This window comes from Nicotiana tabacum, chromosome 6, assembly GCF_000715075.1.
Source record: "Nicotiana tabacum cultivar K326 chromosome 6, ASM71507v2, whole genome shotgun sequence".
Taxonomy (NCBI): domain Eukaryota; kingdom Viridiplantae; phylum Streptophyta; class Magnoliopsida; order Solanales; family Solanaceae; genus Nicotiana; species Nicotiana tabacum.
In genome coordinates this window covers 56,548,830-56,565,703 of record NC_134085.1, presented here as the reverse complement: position 1 = coordinate 56,565,703, position 16,874 = coordinate 56,548,830, and the positions used below count along the sequence as shown (strand labels likewise).

Here is a 16,874-nt window from a genome sequence, read left to right as displayed (position 1 = left end):
CACGAAAACAGCATTTATAAACAGATTCTCGAGAGAACAATAGGGACTAATTTCACACCGAGAGAGAGAGAGAGAGAGAGAGAGAGAGAGAGAGAGAGAGAGAGAGAGAGAGAGAGAGAGAGAGGGAGGGAGGGAGGGAGGGAGGGAGGGAGGGAGGGAGGGAGGGAGGGAGAGAGAGAGAGAGGGAGGGACGGAGGCCTTCCAAATCATGGGTAAGAAATATACAATTGTGACCAACGCCTTGCAAATCATGGGCAAGAAATATACAATTGTGACCAACTTTGCTGCCATCTGACCCATTAAAAATACATATTTTGCTAGTATTAGTCACTTGAATAAACATTTTCTATTTGTCAGCTTGTCCCAGACACGTTAGCTGCAGGAACCTTAGGTGGATAATTTGTCAAGTCAACATCAATGAGAGAGGGATCATGGGACAATGAGACACTATTTGATGTATCTATCAGCAATGCAGAATTCACTGCCTCTGATTTACCAGTTTGACAGCCAATCCCAGCATTTTCGGAAGTACTGCTAGCAGAAGAAGAGAGACTAGACAATTGTATATATTCCAATTTGTTTGCAGATATCTTCTTGTTTTTCCTAGAAGTATCCATCTCTGTGCCAGTTGGGACAAAAGTCCTCGCCCTGTATTTTTTTGCTCCCTCATCACCCTCGCTATGATTATAGAGCACGTAATCATGATAAGTAGGAGCAAACTGCATTTGGTGGAAGAACATAAAAATTTGTGAAGATACATTTGGTTATACAGTAGAAGGCAAAACAGAAAATGAGCATGTTGCCTGGTTTACCTGGTGGACAGTGTCATGGTAAAAGTCATTAAGTTTAAGGGCATGGCCAAGGCTAGCCAAAAAACCATGAGAAGGACCAACATTAGCCCCAGCATACTCCTTGTATGGAAAGGCAAAAAGATGGCCGGCAGCAGCAATAAGCATCTCAACACAAATTATAAAATTCTGAAATTCTGCAGCTTCCTCGGTGTCTTTAATAAATCGAGCCTTCGCAGCAAGAAACACCAGAACTCCCTGGAAGTCAGTTACGAAGAAGGATATGAGAACTTGAAGCTTGAAATGGACATAACTTTTAAACACAAGAATATATTCCGTGAACCAAGAGCCAGTACTTCTCTGTCTAGGATTTCAGTATAAGCTCTGTTACACACCATTGCATGACCAAAAAACAAAAGGAAAACCAGCCCTTTAAAAATACATGACTTATCCAAGCTAAGTTAAAAAGGTAATCCTCGCTTTGTCAGCAAGCAAACTACCACATTTCAAAAGCAGAAAAGGTAAAAGCAACCATTCCTCAATAAAGGTTTGTTATTTTATTTTATTGCATGGGGGGGGGGGGGGGTTAAGGGCCAGGGGAAATGGGGGAGGAGATTACAAGGTGAGGAATCGAACCCTCACCAACAAGGTAAAAGTTCAGGTAGCCAACCAACTGAGCTACTAAGATTTCCCCTTTAATAAGACTTCACTGGAAAGGAAAATTAATAAGAGAATTTCATAATTATATCAAGTTATCACTAAAAAGAATAAGTACAACAAGTTACATTTGCAACTCACCTATGTAACACAAACCTCACCACAGTCAAACAAGAACAACAACAATAACATATCCACTGTATTCCCACAGTGTGAGATTTGGGAGGGTATGTGTACGCAGACCTTACGCCTACCTTGTAGAGGTAGAGAGGTTGTTTCCGATAGACCCTCGGCGCAAGAAAAGCATTTCTCAGCAAGTTTGAACAAAAAAAACAATAGTGAAGAAGCCATGTTGAAAATATTGAAGATAAGAATAGCAACATCGAAATAACAAAGCAATAAAAAAATGGAAGTAAGTGAAACAACAGGTAGCAATAGAAATCTAAAAATAAGATAATACGAGAATAATAGTAGTAGTAGTAATAATAATAATAATAATAATAATAATATTGATATGGAAAATATGGAACAAATACGGTGTCCCAAACTCGATTACCTACTAATCTTCTACCCTTATCCTCGACCTCCATATCCTTCTATCTAGGGTTATGTCCTCTCTAAGCTGGAGATGTGTCATACGCTGTCTAATCACTTTTCCCCAATACTTTTTCGGCCTATCTCTACCTCTCCTTAGACCCACAATTGCCAACTTCTCATACCTGCTCATCGTGGCATCTGCGCATCTCCTCTTCACATGCCCGAACCATCCTAGTCTCGCTTCCCTCATCTTGTCAACCACGGAGGTCACTCCCACCTTGTCATGAATATTTTAATTAATCATTTCTCTTCTAGTATGTCCCCACATCCATCTCAACATCCTCATTTTCACTACTTTCATCTTTTGAGCATGAGAATTCTTGACTGACCAACACTACGCCCCATATAACATAGCTGATCTAACAACCACTGTGTCTTTGTGGGACCTTCTTATCGCACAAGACACCGGATGCGAAACCACAGTCAAACGAGAAACAAGCAAAAATGGCCATCTAGTGAACAGCATAACAATTCTAGGCGTAACAGCATTCCCAATGGGCATCAATAAACAGTTGAGGAAAGATAACCACTTACGAAAAAACACAACTATGTGAAAAAAAACCGTGTGCATCAATAAGCAGTTAGTAATAATAGTTCTAGACTTTAATTGTTTTGCTGGACAATGGTGAAACGATACTAGGACAGAACCACTACTTGTGAAAGCAATTTTTTAGCTACCAGAGCCAATGAAGTGAAAAGCATCAAACCATGCCAGATTTGGTGCAATAAGGCCAGTGATAAAAGATTATGGAAGGTTTCTTTACCAAATAATACAGAGAGTAAATAAATGTAATTAAGCACAATTCAATTTCAGTGGTGGATACAGAATGTGATTATATAAATTTATAGGAAGATGGAAGATCCTACCTGCCAGTAAGTAAGGAATACAACAGATTTGATTATGATAAACTTTGGAACTGGATTAAATGGCTGGAGCAAATCTCTGCATGCCACGTAAAACAAGACCAAGGCATAAAGTGCCATCGAGTATGAGATAGTATAGATAATTGTGAGGTAGAGGTAGGATTGCTTTGGACTGAAATTTCCATCCTCATATTTCTGTTTTGCATAAAGTATGAATGTGACTGCCACTAATATGGGCTTGAGGATCACAAACTGCAAACATCCCTGCTTGCACCTACGAATAAAGCGCCTGCATAGCTTTGACATCAACAGAAATGCAGTTTACCAAATATAAAACACGAGATGAAATCTTGAATCATCTAACAAAATTTATAGCATTTCCGCGATACCTATGCCATTAACTAAACAGGACAACATGGTGAAAAATAATCTGGTGTAAAGGATCAAGGGGGTCGTTAAGTGGCTCAAGACTACTGAAAATCCATTGACGTCCAAATATTAGATACAAACTAAAAAGGTCCAAATAATTAATGTTCATTTGTGTTGGAGAGAGAATACTATTTATTGACAAATTGCAAAGAAATGTGGCTTCCTGCAAGAGTATCTTACCCATCCAAAGGAATTGGAGGAAAGCAGCACATCATCAGATACCAATTAGGCTTTAGAACTCGGCCACTCAGATTTAGAACAACAGCTCCTGGGCCACCTACCCATGCAAGGCAGAGTGATAGAAAATTATATATGACCCAAGCCTCATATCTGAAATGGAAATTAGAAATATTAAATCCATAAAGTTTATTATTTAGCTTCAAAGAGAAACGTTTACGCACCATCTCAGTTCAAAGGATACATCGTATACAAATTTATAACCAAACACTCCTTTCCCCTTAAAAACTATTTCTTTTGGCATGCTTGAATAGGATGGAAATTAACAAAGAAAATATTGACTCAATTACACGTGAAATATGTACAAATGAGCTAAAAATGTCAAACAATGAAGGCAAAGCAACAAACAAATATAAACCAGACTCTGCCATACTGATGTAAATTTTTGAAGATAATAGGAGTAGAAGGGCTATGAGTGAGCCAAACATGTGAAATCCAGATCCCGCCATCCCGGAGAGCCCATGCACGAAGACATAACTTATTCAAAGTGTTTAATGTAAATTTGGGACAAAACATTGTGTTAATACACAATATTTGTTTCTGTATAATTGAAGTATTTATCCAAAAGAAGAATAGTCTCTATAATTGAAGCTACTACACTCCTTCTCTTTCCTCTAAAGTCCAAAGAAATGTGGCCTCAGCTTTGAGGAAGTTCTTCTTTCGATAGTCAAATGCACTCACAAACACCAAAAAGAACAACAGTAGCAAGTATATGGATACAGTATGTTAAGCCTCTATAATTGAAATGCTCCTTCCCTTTTACTCAAAAAAAAAAAAAAGAATGATCCTTCACTTCCTCTGAATTCAAATATATGCGGTTTAAACAAATGTCAAGTTTCACAAACACAACCACCAAAAAGTGTAACATCCCAAGTATAGGGATCTCATAGTAAGATAGATAAACCAAGAATCAATATAATAAAACTAACCTAACAAAGAACATACTCAAGACATGGATCATAGTAAGACTAATATTGTTTCCATTTCCTCTCTATATGCTGTAAGCACCAACTAATTTCTGTGAGGTTTCCGTCAATGCATAGACACCAAAAAGAGCTCACAAAGACATTATAGTTTTTGCAGTAGTTCAAAGGAAGTTTCAAGCCATTTCTCTCTAAGATTTTTTAAAAAAATATCGGTTATTGTCATAATATTATTGATGTAAGAAAACCATCATTAAAGTGATGCTGGGACAGAGTACATCCAAAAGAAGACTTTCTGGTGAGTAGGTAACGAACTTAGAGAGTCAACAAAAGCCTCCGGCTCTAAAACATTTGTTGCGGTCTTGTCTAACGACCCGACCAGTCATTTTGAGCTCTAGCATGTCATTCGCCGGTTTGAGACATTGACTAGCTTCACTATATGTATAATGACTTGCATGTGCAGTTGGTTTTGATTTTCGAGAAGTTCAGAGTTGATTTGGAAGAATAATTCTCAATTCGAAAGGTTTAAGTTAGAAGAGTTGATCAAGGTTCGACTTTTGAGTAAACGTCGGAATCGAGATTTGAAGGTTCCTATAGATTCGTAAGGTGATTTCGAACTTGGGTGTATCTTCGGGTTGAGTATCGGATGGTCCGGGAGCGATTCAAATTATCGGAAGTTTGCATTTTGAAGGTATTGAATTTGCTAAGTTTGACTTGGAGTGGACTTTGGTGTTATCAGACTTCGGGTGGTGTTCCCTGACCTTGGATAGGTTCATATAGTTGATTAGAACTTGTGTGTGAAGTCTGGTCGTGATCCGGAATGTCTAAGTGTGATTCGGACACGGTCAGCGAAGTTTGAAAGTTAAGAGAGGGATTTTGATAGTCGATTCTTGGTTTTGATGTTATTTGTGGCATTTCGAGCCTTTGGATAAGTATGGATAAGGTATGTGGACTTGTTGGTATGATTGAACACGGTCCTAGAAGGCCTCGGGTGTGTTTCAGGATGGATTCAGACCATTTCCCTTTGATTTGCAGCTGCTGGTTTTTGGTGTCTTTGGTATGCATCGCGATCACGGATGGTGCGTCGCGATCGCGAAGGGTGATCTGGAGTTGGGGTTTGTTGTTCTTTGCGATCGGGGGTGATGCTCCGCATTCTCACAGTGGCCTGAGTTAGGGCTTCGCATTTGCGTGTCAAGGCCCGCGTTCACATAGGGGTTGAAGTCGGGCTGGGGTGAGTTGGTTTTCGTGGACACAAAGAGCTCTCGAGTTCATGGTGGAGGGGTTGTTCGTGTTTTGTGATCGCGGAAGGTCAAATGCGATCGCGTAGGCAATTTTGGTCGGCAGGGGTGTTTTTGCTTCGCGATCGCGAGGCTTTTAACCGCGATCGCGATAGGTAATGCCTGGGCAGTGTATAAGTTAGTAAGTCAAGAATTTGCTCATTTTTATCTTATTTCTCTCATCGGAGGAGATTTTGGGGCAATTTTGAAGGGGCATTTTTATCATCTATCACAAGGTAAGTGATTCCTACTCATTGTGAGCTAAATACATAAATTATATATGAATTTTAATATGGAAATTGGTTGAAATAGTGGGATTTTGGAAGAAACTCTGGAAATTGTATTTTTGAGTTTTGACCACGAAATTGGACATGGATTCGAAATAAATCATATATTTGAGTTCGTGGTGCTATGGATAATATTTATCTTCGAAAATTTTCGAAATCCAAGCGCGTAGGTCCCGGGGTTGACTTTGTTTACTTTTCGTGTAGAGTTGGGAATTATTTGTAATGTAAATTACGAGTCTTTGAGTATATTTTCATTGGCTTACACGTTCTTTGACTAGTTTCGGATCGTTTGGCATTGGTTTGAGGTATTAGAGAGGCGTTGGACCCAGTTATCGGATTTCGGAGCGAGGTAACCTCATATCTAACCTTGTAAGGGGGAATTTACTCCGTAGGTGTTATATTTGTTACGTGCTACGTGTTATAGGAGTACGCACGTTTGAGGTGACGAATGTCTGTGCGTATGGAAGATTCTTGATTATGTATGTGTAGACTTAGGCTCATACCATGTTTTAATTGTACTATTTGAGTTATTCTTGCTTGCTTAGATACTTTAATTTATGTTTTTGTCTAAGACTAGACTTGCCTGCTATTTAGATACTTGATGCGCTACTTGATTAGTCGCGGAAATTATACTTCTTTTTACGAATTTCTCCCACGTTGTACGTGTTGTTCGAAAGTTTCTTGAATTTCATAACTCACATATATACTCGTGAGTTGGGCCAATGACCCGTCAAAGTTTCACTATTCTAATGGGATCGGGCTGAACGCCTCAGTAGTACCATTATGGGATCGGGCCATTCGTCTCGGCGGTATTATGAGATGCGTCTATGGATCGGGTCATACGACCTCGCGTTGCGCACTATTATTACAAGATTGGGTCGTTCCCCTCGGCAAAATCGTGCGTAATATTCGATAAGGAGTCAACATACCTATGAGTCCTTCTGACTTGAGATGTGACATTTTGTTGGTTATTGATCTTATATATGTTCCATTCGAGGTAATATTCGGTATTTGGGGATTTTGTATTTATTCTTCTGTTGAGGATCATGTTATGCACATGTATCTGTTTTTCATTGCTTTTACTTGCCATGCTTTCCCAAATATCCTAATTAAGCATCAACAACTTTTTTTAATAAAAGCAACTGTGAGTCAATAGAGCCATTTAAATCAACGTCAAATTACTGCAGGAACATCATTTATCAGAATCGCAAAAAATTCCACATTTCAATTTTCAATCAAAAAAGCTAGAGGTTGTTTTATTGCTAGAAAAGGGAGGGTTATACTTTGAACTCCTTCACACAACTCGAATGAAATAATACGTTACCAAGTTGCATTTGCCAATCAAAGCCTATCAAAGCCTGCTCCAAAGTCCAAGTGACCCCCACCCCACCCCTAAAAAAATTCTTAGAAAGATATAAAAAAAAAAGTCATAAGCAAAACGAATCCAAGATCCTAATCGTTTCGTAGAACAAGGGTTTTGCAACACCGGCATCATATTTTTTTCATATCAACTTACAACCAAAAAATAATTACTAGCCGCATCTCTCTCAGTTTTGTATCATCGCTCAAAATTCCAATTAATTTCAGAATATACACTATAAACTATGTGTAATAGGGTGGTAGAGTAACAAATGCTTAATGTCTCATGGCTCCTTGTACTTGACACACTAACTAATGTAAGTTGTTCTTTTCCTCAAATTATTTGATGTTATTTGGCTCCCCAAACTACTATCCAAGTGAATAAAGGCACTTTCCACAGTGTTATGGGAATTCAAATTGAGGCGTGAGAAAATTCCAATTTTCTCTCTCGTAATTGATATCTGTCATTGAAGGGCAGTTTGTAGTTTGTTAACCTCTCCTTCCCCCCCCCTTCCCCAGAGAAAAAACCCCTACAGATATCTTCTTGTACGCAGATACTATAAGATTCCAGCTTGGGCAACTATTTCTGTTTTGCTCCTTGATAGGAAGGTATGGAGGTCGAAGATTAGGGTAGTAGATTAGGTAGTCTATAGTGTTAATAACGGTAGTATTGGCACACAGTCTCGCTTTCTGTGGGCAGCAGTAGATTTTTATGACTAACCGTTATTTTCTTTCATTGTGGATTACCTTATTACTTTGTTGTTTTTATTCTGCTTTTATATGGCTTTTTGGTACTGTCCCTTCTTATCTATATTTTCGTTAATGTGGTGCTTATACTTTCCTGAGCCGAGGGCCTATTGGAAACAGCCTCTCTATCCTCACAAGGTAGGGGTAAGATCTGCGTACACACTACCCTCCCCAGACCCCACAGTGTGGGATAAGACTGGTATGTTGTTGTTGTTGTACAGTGAAGATGGGCTGAAAAGCTTTGCAATAAGAGACATTTCTCCACTTCTTTTTTTATGAAATAAGATTCGTCATTGCAAGGCATCAAGAAGATGCAAACTTACAAATAGGATAAGTGTTAGCTCCATTACGAGAAAAAACTTACTTAGCACAGGGAGCTAGCCACAAGACAAAAGTAGAAAGTAGCTAAGTTAGAGCAATTGAGCCAATGAAATCTACCAGGGAAACTACATTATTTACCGGGGTTAGAGAGTTCCAAAAATAAATACACAAGGCATTTAGCTTTGAGAGTATGGATAGGAGTAGAAATGCCATCAAAACATCTGTGATTCGTTTCTTGCCAAAGGCACCAAAAAATGCTTGCTGGGATCATCTTCCGGATCTTCTTGATGGTTCTGTCAACTTTCCAACTACTTCAACCCTTCATTGCCTCCCTAATACCTTGTGGTTGTGTCCAGCATATACCCAGTATAGGGTGAAGCATATACCACATGTCTGTTGCCACTAGGCAATGCAAAAATAGGTGATTGATTGATTCATAGTTTTGCTGACACAAGTAGCATCTATTAACCAGCTCAAAACTCCTTTTACAAAGATTGTCTTCGGTGAGGCAAGCTTCTTTGAGTGCAGTCCAAGTGAAGCTGATAACTTTTGTAAGGAGCTTTATCCTCTAAATAAGCTTCCAAGGCCAAGAATCAATGATTCCATTGAGCTCGCACGTGCGCCTGTAGCAGTGCTGTGAAGAGCGTGAAGCGAGGAAAACCGACAAGCCCCTTTTCGCTTAAAGCGAGAAGCGAAGCGCTCACTTTTTTGAAGTGAAGCGGAATTAAAAAAAATATTAAAATAAATACTGCATAGACAACCTATGTAACTGTAAGCAAATAAATGGCAGTAACTGAAACGAAAAAAATTAGGCAGTATTTCGCTGCAATTTAAGACTGAAACAGTGAAGGAAAAAGAAGAAGAAAAGTGAGAAAAAGAACTGGAGGGAAAAAAATTGGCAGCATTTCGCTGCTATTTTGAGATTGAAAAAGAAAAAGAAAAAGAATGAGGAAGAATAAATCACATACCTGGGCTCGAACTTGAAAAGTGCAGAAAATGGGAACCATAGTCGCCTATTTTTTTCTGTTGCTCGATATGTTTTGAGAAAAGAGAGCTTTTTTAATTTTTAATCGTTAGCAGCCTTAATATATCGAAGCGCTCGCTTCTGTCGCTACTGTCGCTTCTCGCTTTTTTGGCAGAAGCGAACGCTTTATAACACCTGCTACGCTTCACAACATAGAAGCGACCAAGTTCCCGCTTCGCTTCGCTTCACGTTTTAAGCATTGAAGCGAACACTTTTCACAACACTGGCATGTAGCCTGACTTCACTATATATGGGCATGTACCAACACCCTATGTAACTAAGCCTGTCTTGGGTCTGCTCATTTATGGTAAAGTTTCCTAATATACCAAGCAGAACAAGTAGACTATCCAGCTCCCAGTCATGCATGTTCCTTCTGAAAAGTGGAACCCAAGAGTTTCCTGATCTATATTGACTTACTGTGGAGTTGGTGTCACTACCAATCTAGAATAGCAGTGGAAAACTCTCTTTCAAGGGGCAGTTGTTTAACCAACTATCTTCCTAGAATCTTACATGCAACCCATTCCCAACCTTGAAAGAAATATTCTGAGAAAATTCCTCCTAATGGCTGCTAATGTATTTCCATGGCCCAACATCATGGGGGGTCTACTGAGTTTGGTACACCAGTGGCTCGGTTGACCGTGCTTGGCTATCACCACCTTCTTCCACAGGCTGGTGTCTTCTTCACCAAATCTCCCTACCCATTTCATTAACATGCTTTTGTTGTGCTTTGCTAGGTCTTTAATTCCATGTCCACCAAGGTCTTTAGGTTGAGTCACTTTGACCCATTTAACCAGGTGAAACTTATGTCCCTCATTGTTCCCCTTCCATAGAAAATTCTTCCCGAGTTTGTCCAGCTGCTTCAGCACTTTGCTAGGCATAGGATATAATGACATGAAATAGGTTGGGATACTGTCAATTACACTGCTAATAAAAGTTAGCCTACCACCCATGGAGAGATACTGCATCTGCCATGTCGCCAATCTCTTCTCTACCTTCTCTAACACCACATTCCACACTTCAACGGATTTGAATTTGGCTCCCAATGGTAGGCCAAGGTATGTGGCAGGGAAGGAGCCAATACCACAGCATAGAATATCAGCTAGAGCCTCTAAGTCGGGAACTTCATTAACTTGGTATATTATGCTTTTTAAGATGTTGATGTGAAGTCCTGATATAGCTTCAAAAATGAGCAGAGTTAGATTAAGATATTGAACCTGAGATTTTTCAGCACCACAGAAAACTAATGTGTCATCTGCATAGAGCAAATGTGAGATTGAGATTGGATTCCCTTGAGGTCTTCCAACACTAAAACAATCTAACCAAAGCAAGTGTTTTGTTTTGTCCAACATTTTGCTAAGACCCTCCATAGCTAGGATGAACAAGAATTTGCCTTAAACCTTTTGGGATGAGAAGAATCCTACTGGGCTCCTATTTAAGAGAATTGAATATTTGACTGTAGTCAAGTTGTATTTAATCCACTTGATCCACCTGCTACCAAATCTCATTTTCCTTAGCATTGAAAACATGTATGCCCAGTTAACTTAGTCTAATGCTTTCTCAATATCCAGTTTGCACAAGATACCTGCACTTCTTCTGCACCCGAAAGCCAGTTGTATCCTCATTTCTTACTGTGACAGAATCATCTCATCCTTTCATTGTACTTTTTTACATAAGCTACACCATATGATTGAGTGGTTTGGTTGGGTCCTCTGCCCCTCCTCGTCTCTTCCTAACTTCATCCAGAACCTTTAGAGGGAATTACATTGTTTCCCAATTTAGAAGATGGTTTTTTTCCTCCCCCCATATACACCGTAAGAAGCTTCTTGTAAAGTTTTCCAACCTTTGTGCCAACGTAAATGGTGTGGGTAGACAAAAATGTAGTATTTCAGCATGCTAGAGAGCCGATAGAGTGCTCTTTCTCCCCTTTGACAGATACCTCTTTGGTCATCCAGCAAGCGTCTTTTCAACTCTCTCAACAAGCGGTTCTCTACGATAAGTCGGTCAGTTGCACCCACAGGTAGTTCCAAATAAGTCACATGGATGGAGCCAACTCATGCTCCGAGGATTTGAATTTATGGAAGGATGTGGTCTATTTGAATTTCAATTATCCTACATCTCAACAAGCGCCTAGCTAAATTGTTTTACCTCTCTTTAATAAACTTTAAGGCCTTTCCAGTTGTCCCACGTACTCCTAGTCGAAGCTTCTTGAGAAGCTTTCGCTTTGTTGACCTAATATGTTGTTGGAGGCTTTAACGTTGGACCGCTAACTTGGTAGTTCAACAACTATAGCACCTACAACAGCATATCAGCTGGTTTCCGTTATATTAGTTATTATTACTTTGAATGTCTTCATGTTTGGTTGACCCAATGCGTTAAAGAATGATGTTTCGTCTTTGATATGGAAGAAGCATCCATAATCCTTTTGCCGTAAATTCAAGTTTAGCTTAAATGTTATATATCATAACATATTGTCTGTTAAGGTATTATATATGTTTCAAAGCTGAAAAGCAAGTATAGACATAGTAATCGTGTCATGCCTGCTAATCCGTTGGCTGCATAGACACATTTCAGAAAATCAAGGACATTGCAGTTTCAAACCCTAACTCTGCACTCAAGTCAATAATAGCTTCCTAGCCCATTAACAAAGGATACAATGTAGAGTATTCAATGTAATCAGTACCAGTCTCATGAGACCAGCACTATAGGAATCAAAAGTTCATTGTATTTAACTATACATGCATGGGATTTAAAGAACTAGGAAGAGCCAACAACCTAGAGAGAGTAGGCTTGTGAAAAAGAACTTGCTATAGTGAACAACTATGATTTTCGGTATGTACATCACTAAGCTATTCACTATTAATATCATCCCATCTAGCCTTCATGGTTGCTACTAGTTGCAAAACTTATAATCAGATTGGCAAAAATAGCAGCAAAATAATAGGAACAAACAGCATGTGATCTTATCATAGTAACTTGAAGAATAAGTATGTACATCAAACCCACTAAATACTAAATTGAACCGTACTTACATTTCCCGTATGGAATTAAAATAGATGGCGTTCTTATTTAGAACGAGTGACAAGAATGACGTCAGCGCATAAACCTGTCATGGAGACAAGGAGAATAACTTTAATTTATCAAAGTGATAGCAAAAATTGCTAGATGGAATGTAACTATGAATTTCTTAAGGATTTCAGAAGTCAAGCTTGTTAGTTAGCACCTATGTACCGGGAACATTCATTTGTTAACTAACATTAACACCATTGTGTCCAGATATAAATAAATAGGATGACCTTCTGGAAATAAATGCAAAATTTGTGGGCTAATGCAACATACTCTTTTTGATAAGGAAAGAGTATGTTGCATTAGCCCACAAATTTTGCATTTATTTCCAGAAGGTCATCCTATTTATTTATATCTGGACACAATGGTACTAATGCAACATACTCTAAAAGTCCATAAAGCTAGAGTACTCGCTGTGAATATAGCACCTTAAATTTAGATTTGAGGGAACACAATAATATCCTCTACGCAATAAAGCACAAAATCCTACAACTAATTCTGCCAAATTAGGCCCTTTAGCATGAGATGGAGGAGAAATTTGTCCCATTTGACCATAGTGTCAAGATCACCAAAAACTCAAAGGAGTGACTCTAAACATGCTACTCAGGAACACAATCATCACAGTATATCAGCCATGCACTATTACATTTCAAAATCAAATTTGTAGTCCTAGCTTTCAGTGCCCCAAGAAGTTCCTTGCCCCAGATTGGACGCCAGGTACTAACCTACTAAATAGGATATGCTAACACTTTCTTGTTAGTTGAAGGCGTGACGCACCCGGCCCCAAGGTGTAACCCTTTTTATAATTGTAAAAGTACAACAAGTTGCTTATTCTAATTGGGACTTTTTATCTCTCAAGCTTATTGCAATCAATATCAATGCTCAAGAACCTAAATGATTATCCACTTGCATAGCACATAACTTCACAAGTTTTAGCTGTTTTCTAGTATATTTTGTACATTGCTTGAGAAGTAGAGAAACCCTCCCTAGGAGGTGTGCTTCTTACTTCTCAGTAAAGGCATAGTGGAGTCTGGTAGTTCATTCCTAGATAGCTGTCTGAGGCAGCCACAGCTAAGTTTAGTAATTTACTACTTGATGATTAATAAAAAAGTTTAATTACCAAAAACTTCACAAGCTTAACACTGATTTTTGGCCCAAAAACTTCAACTGACCTGATGCTCAGTGAATTTTGGCACAAAGCAAAATAGTAATTCAGTGTTATCAAAGGGGGAAAGCGCAAAAAAATCTCTAAGGCATGTTGAGGCTTTAAGCACAAAGCGTAAATAAAGCGTGGGCTTTAACGAAAAAAGGCGCAAATGAAGAAAAACTACAAATATGTATGTGTAGTTCAATACCAAATATACAAATATAGGGAGTATGGACTAAGAAATTGAAGAAAATTTACAATAAAGTGAAATATCAATTATTTAGTGTGGCCTCTTCAGGATTACGCTCATTGGCAAGGAAAAGTATACCTTAGAGCTTTGATGACAACGTTTAAGTGCCTGCTAAGCGAGGCGAAGCGCTCAATGTGTTTTGAGCCTCGCTTCAGGGCTTAAGCGCGCTTTAAGCGTGCCTTTGATAACACTGAATAGTATACAAATGGCATTCTGACATATAATGGTGCATCATTATAAGTGATGAATCTCAAAGGCAAAAGACATGTTCTGATTAATGAGGTGTATCAACCAAGCATAGAGGCAAAGATAAAGCTCAAGAATATGTGAGTCCATTTGTTAAAGATCAATTCATGTGGGAATTAAACTAGAATACTTGTCGTATAAATTATATGGAGCCCCAAGTCAAGCAACAACTCCGATTACTAAATTACACCAGTATCTTTAGCATATCATAGCAGACTGAATAATAAATAAGAAGAAAGTAGTCTACAGTTGCATGATGCTCAGGAGTACATAAACGTATTACTTTAAAGGTGAGATTGAGAAGAAGTTACATAATGTCAAAATACATAAACATACTAATTTCAAAGCTACTTTTTTTTTTTAACTTTAAAGGTACTTATCAAAGAAAATATTACTTTATAGGAGAGATTGAGGAGAACACTAAGAGTCAGGAAACACTTACAGGAACCATAAAGATGATCCGGACAATGTATCTTTGATAAGTTGGCTCAGTGTAATTCAAAAGGTGCCTGTATATGTGCACAAGTGCCAGCGCTATGGCACCAATGGTGCAAGGCAATGCAATAAGGATGTAATATATAGGGCCCATTTGCTCAGCTGATTATCAAGCATCAAAAAACACCCTCCTCTGAAACCTCATAAGATAACAAAAATGCCAATAGTAAAACTGGTTGATCAAACAAAGAAAGAAACTAGAGAATATTATATGTTTGGTGATGGCTGGATAATATTTTCGACGATGAATAATTTTAGAGTAGTTGGTTAGCACAAAAGAAAACATCTTTTGCCAAAAGGGAGAAATGACTTCCTTTACCAATAGGCACAAGTCATTTCCTTTACAAATATCACAACTCTTACTCCATATCACTTGCATTCTTATCCCACCACACTTGCTTCATCTGACTCTCGCTATGCGCGGGGTCCGGGTAAGGGTCGACCAGGAATATTTTCAATCTTTTATACTAAAAATCATAACGGAACTATTCTCATACCCTATCTTCTATCTTGCTTATGTCACCAAACATACACCGGAAAATAAGCAGAAGATGATATAGCAGTAAAACTTTATACTGGAAACGTTTTCTTCCACAGAAAGAGCTCACGATTACAAACCTAAAGAAACCACAGCTGTTCTCTTTTTCACTTGATGGGGTTACAATTCAAGTCTTGAATGGAGATACCACTGCCGTCAGAAAAAAGGAAAACCCAATCCCCCAAGGGTGATTCCCTGTAGCAAAAAGTCAGAAGTGAGGAAAATGTTTGATAGAATTACAAAATTTATTCCGCTCTTTTTGTGCTCCAATACCCAAAGTTTGTCTAGTGGTACAAGCAATTGGACAACATAATTTAAAATTGCAAACTAGTTAGAAGCCCAACTAACCTTGTCAATGCAATTGGGGAAGAAAACTGAGTTACTAGAGTCCAATCGCTCGAAGAAGACAGTAGAAAGATAGATCTAATTGTTTGGTTTAAGGAAAATATCAACAAAGTGTCCAGCAAAAGTTAATTTGCTTGTTCTCCATGTGGACAGAGGAGGAGGCACATTTGCAAATGATTTGACTGCAGGAGCCAGGAGGGCATATATCCGGGCAAGCCGCCGGGCGGCGTTGCTAAGAGGAGTTCAATTTCAATAGTGTGACAATGAAAACAAATTTTGTTTCACTTGCAAAATAGTAGATCTCATATTTTTCTCGATTTTTTTTGCATCCGAAGTGGATTTTTCAAATGGTTTTAAAAATGACTAAAAACCAAATAGATTTTAGTCCGGGTTCACCGGCAAGAAAAATAATTCTAGAAGAATTTTTAAACCCCAGATGGGCAGTTTTCAGAAAATGGTTTCACGAAAATATGTCCCCTGAATTAGTACAATTTTTTAGACATGACTTTTATACAGACATTAGCAAGAATAATAAGATTATTGCTTTTGTTCCTTGGTTCATGTCTAAGCATGTTTATAACTATGTTTCTGTGTTGGAAAGAGATTATACGCTTAAATTATATTTCTCCTTTTATAAAGGACCTTGCTAAAGACACTGCTCTTCTTTATGAAAGATTAAAGAAGAATCCTAAAGCTTGGACTGACAGTCATACTGAAACAGTCAAGAGAATTAAGCAGAAGGTTAATAACCTCCCCTGTTTAACTCTCGCCAATCCTACTTGGGCAAAAGTTGTGAAAACTGATGCCTCTGATATTGGTTATGGCGGAATACTGAAACAATGTTCCCCTGTAGATAAACAGGAATACCTTGTTCAATTTTATTCTGATAAATGGAATAACTCCCAGAAAAATTATGCAACTGTAGCTAAAGAAATTCTTGCTATTGTTAAATGTGTGATGAAATTTCAGACTGAATTATATAATCAGAAATTTATTATTAAAATTGATTGTCAGGCTGCTAAATTTATCTTTAATAAAGATTTCAAGCATGATGTTTCCAAACAAATGTTTGCAAGGCGGCAATCTTTATTCGCCCCTTTTGATTTTGAAATTATATACAAAAAAGGGTCTGATAATACCCTTCCTGATTTTCTTACTAGAGAATACCTAAACTAATAAGTTCTAATACTTTGTCTACAGATTATGAGACCTACATATAAGCCCCCTCGGCAACGAGGAAGAGGAAGGGCAACTACTAATAGGAGAGAGAATAATATTCT

The 16,874-nt window shown here is 38.3% G+C and overlaps 1 protein-coding gene across 1 annotated transcript; it reads right to left on the bottom strand.

Moving 5' to 3' along the window:
• Positions 1-206: 206 nt before the first annotated feature.
• Positions 207-15,877, bottom strand: LOC107782059 (uncharacterized). The gene is made up of 8 exons (XM_016602892.2): positions 15,598-15,877; positions 15,330-15,444; positions 14,659-14,844; positions 12,540-12,613; positions 3,516-3,665; positions 2,910-3,195; positions 813-1,046; positions 207-719 (listed from the first exon to the last, which is right to left on the bottom strand). Exons 3-8 carry the CDS (start codon positions 14,803-14,805, stop codon positions 354-356), a joined length of 1,257 nt encoding a protein of 418 aa, XP_016458378.1. The 5' UTR covers positions 14,806-14,844; positions 15,330-15,444; positions 15,598-15,877; the 3' UTR covers positions 207-353.
• Positions 15,878-16,874: the final 997 nt, after the last annotated feature.